The 14973-nt window shown below is 46.9% G+C and overlaps 1 protein-coding gene across 3 annotated transcripts in view; it reads left to right on the top strand.

The window, feature by feature from the left end:
• The window catches only part of LDB1 (LIM domain binding 1), a 61020-nt gene extending 51845 nt beyond the window's left edge, over positions 1 to 9175 (top strand). For 2 of the 3 annotated variants that reach the window (XM_079977482.1, XM_079977484.1), the window contains exons 2-11: positions 328 to 430; positions 1118 to 1162; positions 3237 to 3312; positions 3581 to 3683; positions 4887 to 5059; positions 5276 to 5398; positions 5895 to 5978; positions 6675 to 6798; positions 7270 to 7418; positions 8106 to 9175. In XM_079977482.1, the coding sequence (XP_079833608.1) occupies positions 328 to 430; positions 1118 to 1162; positions 3237 to 3312; positions 3581 to 3683; positions 4887 to 5059; positions 5276 to 5398; positions 5895 to 5978; positions 6675 to 6798; positions 7270 to 7418; positions 8106 to 8336 (1211 nt within the window). In that variant the 3' untranslated portion in view covers positions 8337 to 9175. The remainder of the gene's footprint in view (positions 1 to 327; positions 431 to 1117; positions 1163 to 3236; positions 3313 to 3580; positions 3684 to 4886; positions 5060 to 5275; positions 5399 to 5894; positions 5979 to 6674; positions 6799 to 7269; positions 7419 to 8105) is intronic. The other variant, XM_079977483.1, reaches the window with a different exon arrangement.
• Positions 9176 to 14973: the final 5798 nt, after the last annotated feature.

Below are 14973 nucleotides of genomic sequence, written 5' to 3'. Positions count from 1 at the left end.
AGCTGCTATAGCCCTGTGCTGTTTTTCCATGGTGTGGGAAAGACAGTGCTGTGCAGTGGCAATAAGGGGGATGTGGCAGGTGTCAGTTTTTGTCACCCAGCTCTTCAGCTAATGATATTTGCTCTCTTATCTCCAGCTTTGAGTTTTGTTTGATGTTGGCATTTTATATTCAGAACTTCTCTGTCTGGAGGAGCTGAGTCAGGGCTGGTGTGGTAGTGGTGTGGATGCCTAAGGGGCTGCAGTAGTCACAATGAAATCACGTATGTCTCATCCTTGTCCCTTGTCTGCTCCTGGCTGAGTGATCTTCTTTCATTTTCCCTCCCCCAGGCTGTTCCTCTAAGTCATTCAAGCTGTACTCTCCAAAGGAGCCCCCAAACGGCAACGCCTTCCCCCCCTTTCACCCGGGCACTATGCTGGATCGAGATGTGGGGTAAGTGAGAAGCTCTTTTAGAGATGTATTTCCTTCCTTTTCATAGCTGAGGAGGTCACCTAAATTTGTTTCTGGAGAAACACTTCTGGAGTTCAGGGGAGCTCAGTTCCTGCGCATCATCAGCAGGGTCCACTATTGATTGGAAGGAGGGAATCCCAGAGACATTCATTGTTCAGAGAGACAGCAGGTGGTTGGTTACCTTTGAGGGTAGCTACTATATGCTGAGGGACGTGGGTGGCGCTGTGGGTTAAGCCACAGAGCCTAGGATTTGCCGATCAGAAGGTCGGCGGTTCAAATCCCCATGACGGGGTGAGCTGCCATTGCTCGGTCAACCTAGCAGTTCAAAAGCACGTCAAAGTGCAAGTAGATAAATAGGTACCGCTCCGGCAGGAAGGCAAACGGCGTTTCCGTGCGCAGCTCTGGTTCACCAGAAGCGGCTTAGTCATGCTGGCCACATGACCCGGAAGCTGTACGCCGGCTCCCTCGGCCAGTAAAGCGAGATGAGCGCTGCAACCCCAGAGTCGGTCATGTCCGGACCTAATTGTCAGGGGTCCCTTTACCTTTTATTGTAGGTAATGTATTAATTATTTTCTCACGGCACACCAGCCATTCTCTTCTGGCATGCTGCTGTGCCCTTGCATGCAGTGCTTTTGTTAATCTATCCTGTATTGGCTTATTTCTCTGCAGACCAACTCCTATGTATCCGCCAACATACCTGGAGCCTGGCATTGGGTAAGAGACTGCACTGCTTTTCCTTCTGACAAACTGTGTTAACAACAGGGTAAAGACAGATAAAACATTTTTCAAGTGTGGTGCAAGTGATTTCTAAGCAGATCACCCAACTGCCCCCTTGTTCACAAGGGTATGAAGGCGGTTACTTTCCCCTCACCTTGAAAAGTACATAGAGGTAAAGAAGGAAGTTGGAAGACTCGCTTTCCCACTTCCTCTTTTAGCTCTATGTGCTTTTCAAGGCTTAGCTTAATTCTGTTGGATCTGACTTTTACCTAGATCCCTTAGAAAAGTGAAGGTTGTGTGCGTTCTCTTTTTCTCGGGGTGGGGCTGATGTGAGGGAGAAGGGAGAGAAGTGACCAGAGAGCGTGCTACCCATAACACTAAACAAATCCAAATGTGCCCATAGACCTAAAAAAAGGTTGGCAACCCATATAATCCATATGCATGTTGGAACCGTACCATGGTATTACTGAACTCATATTCTGGAAGAAAAACAAAACTTGGTTTCCAAGTTTAATGACAGCTGTTATAATCTCATGATACAGTCTAGCAAAGCTCTACAGTTAAATGTTTCAAGAAACATTTGCAGCCCTTTGAGGCATTTGCTTTCATGGTAGTGGATCTGTGTTCAAACCACTTGAAATATTAACATCTGTCCTCATCCAAACAGAACCTTAAATGAAGGGTGCATGCGGTGTGCATATTTATGCGTTTTCAGATGTGTATGAAATTACCCATTTTGACAAGAGTCAGGACTTCAGTGTGTAGGGAGAAAAGGGGGGGAGGGAAGTGGAATCAAGCTGAGAGGAGTGGCTGGGGCAACCCAGTCTGATGGGTGGAATATAAGAAATAAATTAGCAGCAGCAACAGCAGTGGAGTGACCTTTTCTCTGTTCCTGCATTGTAAATCACTCTGGGGTTTTTTGCCTACAATCAAACAGTATATAAATTTTATGAAATAAATGCACTCTCTCGTTTGAGGAAATCCCGTGAAATAGTCTCCTACATCAAGTATCATGCAGGTACTTTCTGACTAGGATTGGAACATTTGTAGAAGCAAATCCCATTGAATTCAACTGGGCTTACTCTTATAAAAGAGTCTCAATCAACTGGCATCACAAGATAGGACTGAACTTTTTCAAAATATTGCTTTTATTTTGTATAATCATGAGATACAAATACCCATTTCCCTCCCACAGCAAAAAGCATGCAGCATGTTCTTTCTCCTATTGTTTATTTTGTTCCATAACCATTGCTGCTGATGTCTGTTTTGTTTTATAATCATGGAATGATTAGTAGATGAATCTCTGGGCTATGAAAGACTTTCACCTGAAAACTTAAGAGAACCCTTGCTAAGTCAGTCTAAACAGCAATGAGCTAAATGAATCAGTGGTTGGACCCTGTGTAAGGTAGCTTCCTGTGTTCCTATTTTAATTGACTAAAAAGCGACCCCCAATTAATCAGACAATAGGGGTTTTTTTATTTAAAAAACCCCCAAATATTTTTAATATGAGTAGGTACATAAAGTTCTATGGTGGCAATTACCATCTGCAGAGACATTATCCTACAGTTTTCATCAGCAGGACCTGTTGGTGGTGGTGATTTCGCATCCCTGATCTTAATGGCTGCTGTTAGTTTAAAAAGGAAGACTCCAGGCATAGAGATAGATGCAAATATGTGGTTAATGTCACATCTAATTTTATCATAAGAACAGTAAATTAAGTGTGTACCCTCCATCGCACCTCTGGAAAGGCCTTTTATTTCTTTAACAATGAAATTGTTATTTGACAAGATTCATATACTGCTTGATTGTAAGAAAACCTTCTAAAAGTTTGCAAAAATATGGTCCAGTGATTGGAAAGTTGGACACAGATGTGGTGAAACCTGAATTTATATCCCTGCTCAGCCATTAACTTGGTGGGTGGCACTTGGGGTGTGGGGAGGCATTTTTCTGTCTGTTAAATGTGAACACCAAAGCAAGTAATACATTCTGCATCATCGTAACACCCCAGACAAATTATTCTATCTTATTAGATCTAAATATTAATTGTTCAATTACTGGGGTTGATTGACAGGAGGCACACACCATATGGCAACCAGACTGACTACAGGATATTTGAGCTCAATAAGCGGCTGCAAAACTGGACAGAGGTATATTTATATGGGAGTTCAGGGTGGTTGAATCGGGAGGAAGAGTGGGGAAAAGTTGCGGAGGAGGAGGAGGAGGAGGCTCCAGGGCCTCAAGGGTGGGGGTACTGTTACTCTTGCAGGGGATGGAAGAAGAGTCTGGGGTGTCCACCAAGCCCTTGGAAACACCCTTCCTGGGTTCCTTTGCTGCCTTTGGTGGTGGCTGGTTATCACCTAGCTTTTAGAGATCTCCCCTCCCTGCAGGTAATGCCTTTGTCCTCTGTTGCTGCAGGAATGTGACAATCTGTGGTGGGATGCCTTCACCACCGAGTTCTTTGAGGATGATGCCATGCTAACAATCACCTTCTGTCTGGAAGATGGACCAAAGAGATACAGTGAGTCTCAGCCTAGGACGGATCCTGCAGGCAGGCCCCGTTGTCTCATGCAGGGAAAGGGCTGGAAGCTGAGCAGGTTACTTCAAAGCCTCTCCTGAGCTAACCTTGAAGGTGTAGTCCCCTGTTTTCAGGGTTGGCTGTGAGCTTAGTATCTGGTACATAGCTGGTGTGGCTCAACCAGCCCCCCTTGCCTTCACAGCCCATCCTGAAGAAGGAACTCCAGAAGAATCTACTACATAACTCAGATATTGGTAAAGCTGATGAATAGGAACGGAGTGTATATCAAAACTGACCCTTCATTTTTCAACCACAGAACACTCCAGTTGCCTTCCAGCAGACATTTAGCACCTGTGATCTTGCTTAGGAGCTCATGGCGTGTACCTGTGATGGAGCAGGGCAAATTTTCAGAATTTTCAGCAATTTCTCTCGGTTCCTCCAGTATAAATACATTTTCCATGTTTGAAAACAGATTTGTAGTGCTTCCTAGGCACAGACACATAAATTGGCTGAAAAGGTTGGTGTGTTAAGAAGCACACTGGAAATGAAAATCTTCCTAGTCTTAAAAGTTCCAAGCAATTTTTAAAAAGCATTTTCATCCCTGTAGTTCCTCCAAGAATCTTCAATTCTCACAGAGGAACTGAAAAGTTTCAGGGCCAGGATGGTCTTGATTTATGAATTCATGTCAGCACTTGTATGTGTCTAAGGCACACCCACACACCTCCCTTTATATATTATATTCTAGATAAGAGGCAAATTCTTTCAGGGTGAAAATGTGTATCATTTCTTTTTAAAGCAATTTGGCACATCACCAGTCTCTCCTTGGGGCAGAGGTTGGAATGCTGTTGTCCAAGTAGGCTTTTGAAGCATAGCTTCCTAGAGACCCAGTTGATCACAGCAGGTCACAGCTCTGATCCCCACATTCGTCGTGGGTGGGCCTTGGGCAGCCCACCTATGAGTAAGCCCAAGGGGTTGGGAAACAAGGACAGTTTGCCCAGGACCCCCAAAACTTGGACTGCTCTACATATTCATTTGGATACTTCATCTGGTGCCTTACTATGGAAGACTTTGCTCGCTTGGTATTTCCACGGAGATGCTCACAACCCCCAGCATAAAAATAAGCGCCTATTGCTCTAGCAGCCCTGAGTCTGCAGTGCAAAACATTAGTAACTGATTTTCATCTCCCTTTCCTTCCCCTACATCTAGCGATTGGCCGCACCCTGATCCCCCGCTATTTCCGCAGCATCTTCGAAGGGGGTGCTACCGAGCTGTATTATGTCCTGAAGCACCCGAAGGAGTCCTTCCACAACAACTTTGTCTCGCTCGACTGTGACCAGTGCACCATGGTCACCCAGCATGGCAAGCCCATGTTCACCCAGGTGAGAGGGCAGCACTGGTCCTCTGCCTCGCCCCCAAGCCAGGCTAGCAGGAGTCTGTGCTGAACTGCTCCCCAGAGTAGTTCAGCCTTTGTCACTGCTTATGACCTCCTGCAAAGAGCCCGAGGGTGGCGGAAGCAGGCAGAAACCTGGAGACCAGGTTTGTTTGCAGGGGTGGAGAAGGCTCCAATGCAATTGGTTTGCTTTCCACTTTCCCAGGTGTGTGTGGAGGGCCGCCTCTACCTGGAGTTCATGTTTGACGACATGATGAGGATAAAGACGTGGCACTTCAGTATCCGGCAGCACCGGGAGCTCATTCCCCGCAGCATCCTTGCTATGCATGTGAGTCCTGTGTTTGGTACTGGCTGTGGGCTTGACCTGGTTTAAGCAACTCAGCCGGACTCCCTCTGAAATCAGGAGCATTTTGTAGTTTGAGCTTGCTTTGTGTTGCTGAGCTGAGCCCTCCCTTCCAAAAAAGCACTGTTGCTTCTTGGATCTTCGTCAGCTCAGCTCCTCGGCACCCAGGCCAGCACCTGTCACCAGAGGGAAGAAGCGGGTGCACAATTCTCAATTCCTAAATTGTTGATCTTGGACTGATGCCATACATGAGGTTTTTATCCAGCTTTTCATGTCTGCATTTCATGGGTTTGTTTTTATTGCATTTCATTGGCACTCTCTTTCTACTGAAAAGAATCATAAAGTGGCTTTGGGGAGAAATAATACAAAAAGCAAGGAAAACTAACCCCAAGAAATATTGATGATCACATTAAGAGCAACAATAGCAGAAACAAGCCTCCTATTCTTGTTGGACTCTTCCTTCTCTCCTTGCTCACTGCAGGCGCAAGATCCCCAGATGCTGGACCAGTTGTCCAAGAACATCACTCGATGCGGACTGTCAAACTCCACGCTCAACTACCTCCGAGTAAGTGCTTTCCCACAGCGCTGGTTAGGCTGTGGAAAAGGCTCCCTTGCATCCTTCCCTTTTACTTTTCATAAAGAGACATAAAGCTTACCTTTCAAATGCGGCACCTGGGGACTAATGCCTCTGTATTTTTTGCTCTACTTTACGATTTATTTGAACAGAGAAGATCATTTTACTGCGTGCAAATTGTGACTGCAAGGAGGACTGGAGGCCAGGAAGTTATTGCTAGAAACTAGTTCCGTGCAAGGAAAGAGTACAGGAAAATGCAGATTAGAGATTTATACAGAGGAACATGAATTTCCATAAATATATTTATGTATGAAAATCAGCTTGTGGCATTGGCTTCTGCGAATGCTCCACAGCTGTTGGGGGCAAAGATGCCTTCATATTGGGCTATGCCCATGTGCACAGAAAAGTCTCTGCCTTCTGTGTGTAGCTTGAGATGCATGGCTTGGAGGTGTGCACCTGTGGATGCCCCACTAGCAAAGAAAAGGGGCAAGGCTGAAGCTGGGAATGTACTTTATCCTGTGACCAGAGACTAGAAGATGGTTTATGTTGCCAGGGTGCCCCTTTTCCATCTTGCCAAAGACACAGACACAGAGCTACATTTGGCTCGAGGGGGTTTCTGGTCTCTTAACAGGGGCCTGCTCTCCGCAGCAAAACCCAACCTTATCTCTCTTTCTTTCCTCTTTCCAGCTTTGCGTAATCTTAGAACCAATGCAGGAGTTGATGTCACGGCACAAGACCTACAGCCTCAGTCCCCGGGACTGCCTCAAGACATGCCTTTTCCAAAAGTGGCAACGGATGGTGGCGCCACCTGGTGAGAGTTTTGCAGGGCCACCCTCGGTACTACAGCTTCCTGGATGCATTTCCTGTGAAGCCCACTAGAGGGAGGTATAGGAATTGCCCTTCTCCGGCATGCAACTGTCAGTTGGGACTACTGACATTTCCTGTGAAACCCACCAGAGGGCGCTATGAGCATTGCCCTTCTCTGGGATGCAATTGCTAGTAGGGAATGCTGACAGTGCTTGGTGCCAGAACTCTTGGCTTCTACTCCTGGCTCTGTTGCTACAATGTGGGATGGGTGAATGAGATCTGGGGGGTTGATGATGTGCGAAGAGGTTACAGGCAAGTGTTACCAGTGAATCAGGCTTTGGGGGAAGCCTAGCAAATATACAATAGCGAGTTGGGAGGTTATTTTTAGTTACAGCTTGATTGTACTGGGGAGCACTGTATTCATTTGCTGGGACCAAGATGTCTCACTGGCATTCCCTTTGCTAACACTTTCCAGCTGAGCCTGCACGTCAGCAGCCCAGCAAGCGCCGGAAAAGGAAGATGTCAGGGGGCAGCACCATGAGTTCTGGAGGTGGCAACACCAACAACAGCAACAGCAAGAAGAAGAGCCCCGCCAGCACCTTTGCCCTCTCCAGTCAGGTACCTGTAAGCATCCCCTTTTCATTCTCTCTTTTCGTAACCTGAGAACTCCTCCTGCCAGGGGCCTTGCTCCATGTAGCTGGGACACCCTCAGAAACGCTGGAGAAGGCTCCCTGCGGTATATCTGCAGGGGCCAGGATAGAGAGCTCTGTTTGTTCAAAACGGCAACGGCGGCAGCCATCTTGAAAATGGCAGCACTGTTGGGGTGCCTGTGGTGCCAGCGCCACATCAGGAAGAGGATTCCTTCTGTGATTCTTCATGTTTGACATCCTCACCCCCCTCAGCCCTATGCCACCTACATTCAGGCATAGTCAGAGGGTGAGCTTCCTCCTCATGAGGGAACAGTAGATCCAGAGGCATTTGACCTCTTCCTCCTTGGATCAGATCTGGAACAAAGCAGAGAGGGGCCATATTTATCCTGTGCTCCGGGATATTCCCAGATGTGTTAAGTGGCTGCCAGCTCCTAAACACACAGTGGAAATGGAGTAGCCACAGTTGTAGGAATGTTGGTGGGTGGGGTGAGGGATGGGAGGTTCAGCTTGATAAAAGAAGTAGAGAGTAAAGGAAGCCAAGGGGTGTGGGTCTCCTATTCAGAAGGAAATGTTTTGGTTTGGCGGTGGCTGTCTCCCTCTGTGGTGTGGGTCTGGGCAGCCTCCACCTCGATTATGTTTCGGGACCCTCTTCCCTCCTCAGGATGTGATGGTGGTGGGCGAGCCAACCCTGATGGGCGGGGAGTTTGGTGATGAGGACGAGCGCCTGATTACGCGGCTGGAGAACACGCAGTTCGACGCTGCCAACGGCATTGACGACGAGGACAGCTTCAACAACTCCCCTGCGCTGGGCGCCAACAGCCCCTGGAACAGCAAGCCCCCCTCCAGTCAGGAGAGCAAGTCCGAGAACCCGACGTCGCAAGCATCGCAGTAAAGCCCTCACCCCCAGCCTGGCCTTCAACGGACTTGGCTGGCGTCCCCATGGACTGAGTCGAAACCGTTCTACCTGGACAATTTGTGAAGAAGAGTAGCCGGCTGGCTGGCCGGCAAGGTATCAGGGCCGGTGGGCCTTGCAGCACCAGCCTGCCCACCTACCTGCCTCCAGTTGGCCTGGCCACCACTCCCTGATGTCTGCACTCTTGGCTGTGCCCTTTAGGGCAGACTTGGGGCGCTGGGCCTGACAGAGCCTGGGTCTCACTCTAGGCCTGGCAGAATTTTAACTCCTCCTCCCTTCCCACCCACGCGTCCAGCGCTCCGGACAACACAAGCAGCACTCCTGCAGGATGCTGTTCCGTGCTCTTTATACGCCCCGTTGGAACCTGACTGGCACGAAACACCTCAGGAAGGGAAGGGGCCACGAATGCTCTTGGCCATTTGGCAGAATGTCCAGCCCTAAGCACGTTTTATATAGAAGTCCAGCTCCATATTTGGCCTCAGGGGGGCTCCCTTCTAACAGGAGGGTCTGGCAATGTCACGGGGGCAGCTATGATTTCTGTGGGGTGGGTCTCAAGCAGTCCCTCCTGGCGGCTGTAAGTGCGGCAGTGGGGCTGCTGCTGCCCCGCCTGAAGACAAGGGGAGTTTAATGCCTCCTGGAATGGGGTTAGAAAGCAACCCTGCAGTTGGCATGGTGAGGGCACCTGCCCCTTTGGGTCTGGCCTTCTGCCTGACCTCCTGCTACAGAAAACTGCAATCTTGACCCCTCCCCTGTACTTTGGGTTTGGTTTTTTGTTTTTTTACAAAAAAATATTATTAAAATTGTACGTTTAAAAAAAATATCTGCCCTTCCTCCCTATTTCCCCCCAGTCCTGATTTTTGTACAGGCTTGTCTACCAATTGGGAGTCTTGGTTTTTATATACAGTTCTGAGAGCTTCAAACCAAGGAGAGACTTTGCAGACTTCCTTTCTACATCCTTTGAGGACAGCATGGCTGCCCCACTTTGCCCCCTCTGTGTAACTTGTGTGTGCTGCTGTCCTTGCTCCCTCCCTTCTCTACCACTCCCCCCCCCCCCTTTCGGGTTTGTGTACCTTGTGCTTGTATATTTCCGCGCTGTAGGCTGTGTGTATGATACTGTTCTTTCACTGTGTTCTCACTAATGCAGCCGCCCCCACCAGTGGTTGGGGGAGTTCATTGTGATGGGCATCCTTTGTGGGAGGCAGGAGAGTTCAGAGGGTACTGTCACCAGTTTACAGCAGTGCAGAACATGGGGAATGGGGGTGGACGCAACCTGGAGATGGGGTAACACATGCTTTGTAAAGAAGGGTGGCCATTTCCTCCATTACGGAGTGAGGTTCTAGGTAACTTTTTTTACAGCCTCCATCCTTCCTGGTGGGAAGTGACAGGGCTTACGAAGGTTCCCAAAGGAAAGAAGACCTATTCCTAAACCCACCCAGTTCACTCTCTGGTGTTTGGATGTCACTCAACATTTCCCACCTGCAATTCCTTACTCTTAATTTTGTCCCGAGAACCATGGAGAGAAGTTGCATTGTCATGGAGGCCTCAAACCAACCATCTGTCGAGCTTGGGGTGCCATGTGTGAGGTAGCCCCCAAAGTCTTTTGGTCACCTCATGGCATGGACTGATTGTGAGGGTGGTGGCATTTAGAGGGCACAGTCTGTACTGTCATGGCAACCACCCTTTGCCTTACTTAGACTGTTTCTCTAAGCAGATCCCAGACTGCGAGGGGCTTTTTCTAGGAGGATGGCTGCCGCCAGGCTTACCCTAGAGCTGCTGTTTCTGGCCATTGCTCTGTGTTAGACGCCACCTGGCTCATGTGCTGGAATCCCATAAATACTCCATTCCCCTGGAGGAGCCCAGATGGATCAACCTGGAACATGCTTGGGGTGTGGGGTGGGACTGGTCACTTTTTGTGTTACTGGGCCCAGATGCTCCATTCTGCTCTATCCCCCGGGAGTAGGCAATACAACAGTCAATACTATAATTTACAGGGCGTTTTTCTGTAACCTTTTTGTACCTAAATATATGAGTGTCACGTCCCCCATTGCTGTGCTCGGCATGAACTGGTGACGTGAACTCTGTCCCCTCTCCCCACCCTTCTTGCCCTTTCAACCTACCACTTCCCCCCCGGGGCACTGTAAAGCCTTTTTTTTTTTTTTTTGCATAGTTTGTGCCATTTATGGTCATGTATGGTACCAATAAAACAACTTTTTCGGTTTGGTGCTCTCCTGCCAGAGTCGTTTCTCATCGGACCTTGAGGAAAGGGACCTGTTCTCCCTTGCTAGGTGAGGCTTGGACTTCCTCACTTAGCCTGAAGACTTACCTGTTGTTTCCTGATGCCAGCCTCTCCCAAACTTTAAACTCTCATCCTTCTATCCATCCTCCCTTCCACCTCCACAGAACTGTGTTTGCTGGTACAACCCATTCTGGAACTTGTACACCAGGAAACAAAAGAAATAATAGACACATCAAAAAATCACAGAAAATGTGAGGGCCTGGATCAACAATGCTGGTAGTGATTGGAATGGCATCGCTCCTAGAAACATGGAGTTGGGAGTTTGCAACATGGCTTCTTACCTGCAATAGTAAATTGTCCTACATCACTGACCCAAGCAACCATAAGCCATATCGTAGGGAGATGGGGGCAAAGAGGGAAATGTTATTTCAGGCTGGCTAAGAGAGTCACTTGTTAAGTACTTTGGTGGAAAAGCATTATAGGCAGCAGTTATTTGAACAACTGCAAGAGCCATCTTCCTGCCTCACTAGCAGTGGTCACTTCTAGCGTTATATTTCCCTGCCCCTGCATGTGTTTTCAAAATGAATGCAGTGAAGCTACTTCAAAGTAGTTGTAACTCTTCAGTTGTAACTCTTCTCGTGTTGGAAAGGCCCATTGTGAGACCTGTGTTTTCCAAAGTCATTGCAGCCCTCCTCCCTGTTCCACATCTCCTATTTGGAACAGACCTTTCCAACATTTCAAAGACACCGGTCTTTTGACCGCTCTCCTGTCCCTTCTCCATGCAAATTTAAAAAGTGAGGATGGAGTGGTAACTTCTGTCAGCAAACAGCCACAGCACAAACGTGCCTGGTTCTAGCTAGGCCTTTATTCCTGTTTTAAGCTTAAACACATTTGTTAGCAGTTGCTAAACTGTTGGATCCCATAGGCACAAACCTGTTGGAAGAGAAGAAACCAACTTCTCCAAAGCCTGGGCCTTTATTTCTTTAACCTTTATATGACAGGCCTACTCAAGGGAAGCCCTAAGGAGTTTTCCGTCAGGATAATTATTTGTGCTGCTTTAGAAGCCTATAACTTTGGGTGGCTGAGGGGAAATGGGCCTCCACGCTTTTGTTCTGACAGCAGCCTCCTGGCGCCTTGGCTCTTATCCCGATAGCAGTTAACCACAGAGATGCAAACAGGCCGCAGTGCTTGTGCTGTTGAGGGTGAGGACAGGAGGAGGTTAAGCAATGGTTAATCTTGCCAATTGTCCTATCCTGTTGGCAAAAGACTAAAGGTCAGGCCAGTTCTGTCAGGATGCCATTGGGGAAGGCTCAGGTTTCTCGCTCCTTTCCTCATCAGTAGGAGCAGCCAAAAAATACTTTTCAGGTCCAGCATCCTAGATCCTCCTTTTCCAAAAAAAGAAAAAGCTGTCATAGGTTACTACAAACCTATAATGTTGGGGTTGAAAACTTGAATACAAATCTGCTCTGTTGTATCTTCTTTGCCAGCAGCTTGCTTTTTGTGAGTTGGGGCCCACAATAAAAACCCCTCTTTCCTTCAGGGTTACCTTCTCAGCTTGCGAATTGCAGATTTCAACTTGCTCATTTTTTCTTTATTGAAAGGATGCTCACTCGGGACAGAGAATAACAGCATGTAGTTGATCTTATCATTTGATGTTCAGTAGCTAATGACAAGATTTTGTTTTTAAAAAATCAGCTGCAGTGAGAGCTAGCATGTCCTACAACAGTACAGTGGTACCTCGGGTTAAGTACTTAATTTGTTCTGGAGGTCCGTTCTTAACCTGAAACTGTTCTTAACTTGAAGCACCAATTTAGCTAATGGGGCCTGCTGCTGCCGGGCTGCCGGAGCATGATTTCTGTTCTCATCCTGAAGCAAAGTTCTTAACCTGGGGTACTATTTCTGGGTTAGCAGAGTCTGTAACCTGAAGCGTATGTAACCTGAAGTGTATGTAACCTGTAACACCACTGTAACACCAAGATGCACAGAGTCATAATCCACAGGGGGGTTTTTTTGTTTTTGTTTGCCATGCAGTGAAACACTGGTGAAGAAAAGAACATACAGGGACACTGATTTCACTGAATAAGATAATCGGATTCCTTGCAGGGCAATCCTATACACATGTCTACCCAAAATTAAGTCCTATTGAGTTCAGTGAGGCTTACTCCCAGGAAACCAGGCACAGGATTGCAGCCCTGATTCCCTTTGAAATGCACACCCACTAAGGAAAAAACAAAGAACCCCCCCCCCGCCCTCACCCACTACTTGTGCTGTAGCTGCTAGGAGCTGGTGCCTTGTTCCACAGAGCAAACTGATGCAGAGCAATTGCCACTTTGGCCTTTCCTCTCCAGAAGATTACAGTGTCATCGGCCTGAACACAAAGGCACTGCAGTCAGGCCAAACTGCTCTGTGAAGACGTGTTGACTTTGCGCTTGGATATGGAGGTAACATTTGGGTATATTTAGTACTCTCTATGGTCCATTTAAAACTTGACTGTATACTCATTCTAAGGAAGGGCCGCTTCTGATGCTGCAAGCTGCTTGCAGGAACTTGCATTTAGGAAGCACAGTAAGTCTGCAACTTGTGTGCATTTAACTTGTGTGCATTCAGCTTTATGCGCTTGGCAATTAAAAAAACCCAAAAACATTTTAAAAGGGGACATGCATCCAGGGGAAAAAAACTTTTGCAATCTCACCCACCATTGCACCCAATGTGTTTTGATTATATGTGATTTTGGCTTTAGGCACGATCTCTGGAACGTAACCCTCATGTAAGTGGCAGACTCAATACCCCATTTCAGGTGTATTCAGATCCCTTTAAAGTCATGTTCATTATCCCATCATTCATTGGGATTTGATTTTCATGCAAAATATGAACATCAATATGTCATCCTATTCTGTCGTGTTGTCTTCTGTTATTTACATATTGCATTTATATCCCTGTTTTCAGCCAGGATTGGCTCCTGGAGAGAATTTTAAATAAAACACCCATATACCATATTTTTCCATGTATAAGACTAGGGTTTTTTTAACCAAAATAATAGGTTTAAAATTGGGGCTCGTCTTATACACGGATAATGCTGAGGGGTGTTTTCTTAATTTGGAGTCCCCAAAAATAGGGGGTGTCTTATACATGGGGGCGTCTTATACACGGAAAAAATATGGTAGATACAATATATCTATAGAAATTTTGGGGTGGGGAGTCTTTTTGCCCCTGGCAGTCATTGCTACAATGCAGGCTTTTCTTTCCAGAGAGAGGGAGGGCAAAAGAACTGGTAGATACAGGGGTTCGGTGATTGTACAGATGGCAAACCAAAAAAGCTGCCTTTCCCTTGGTCATCATTTTAAAGAGACGGAGGGGACTGGAAAAGGCTGATCCAAAGGGATCTCTTTCCTGCGTGATATGCTGCTCAACCTGCCTGAGACCTCACATTTAACTGTTTAGTATGTTATTAAGTGGAACAACATTGTGAAATGTGTATCTATCTGCTTTCTCTGCTTCTGATTATGTCAGTAATCTAGAAGCATTCTTCAGAGTATAGCCCTTTTAATATTTCTCCTGTGTTTCTCATAGGGGGAATGTTTTAAAGGCCTATCCTGTGAAGGACGCAGGTGGGTCAATTGTTCTGAAAGCACCGCTGCTCCCATTGGTAAATGGCACAGTGTCATTTGGATTCTTAGAGGCTGACCCCAGGGTGGCTTTGGAGAGCAAGCTAGATAGCCATTGGCTCCCTTCAGTTCTTAATCTGTGATTCTGGGAAGAGCAGCCGCTGTCCTGAAAACAAAACTACTTGTGTGAACTTAAAGGTGGCCTTCTGTGTTATATAAACACATGCCAGGCAACGATACCTGTCCCTGTACCTTCCAAGGAGGAAGTGGGCTGCAACCATCACAAACTCTCAGCCAGAACAGTTTGGATTTACCTGCCCCTCATAAACTTCCCCCTCCCCCTGCCCCTCATAAGCTTCCTGCTTCCTGCTTGTATTTTCAAGCCTGCTAATCTCTGCAGAGGTGTTCCTGTCAGCCACGCCCACAGCAAAAGTGCACAGCACCCTGCGGATTAAGAACAATTCAAAGAATTACAAACCCAAGAGCAACAGGGAAGTAGCATGTTGCTTTCTCTTTTTAAGCACTTGCAGCCATTTATGAAAGATACTCCTTACATAGTTGTTTTAAGGATTATTGAGATAATGTATGTGAAGCTCTGTGAACACTCATAGGGTATTATATCAAAGCATACGTATAATTGTGCACTATTTTATTTAAAAGCATTTAAGCCTGGCTCCAGATTTTTGCTAGCTTCAGGTTGTTGGGAGTTTGATAAATATGCTGCAGCAGTGCACAGAAAGAGGCAGTCTGGGAAGTAGTTATTTAAAAAGAAGCA

This window comes from Podarcis cretensis (assembly GCF_951804945.1).
Source record: "Podarcis cretensis genome assembly, chromosome: 5".
Taxonomy (NCBI): Eukaryota; Metazoa; Chordata; class Lepidosauria; order Squamata; family Lacertidae; genus Podarcis; species Podarcis cretensis.
Note: the sequence above shows the minus strand (reverse complement) of the source record. Positions and strands in the feature narration are given on the sequence as shown.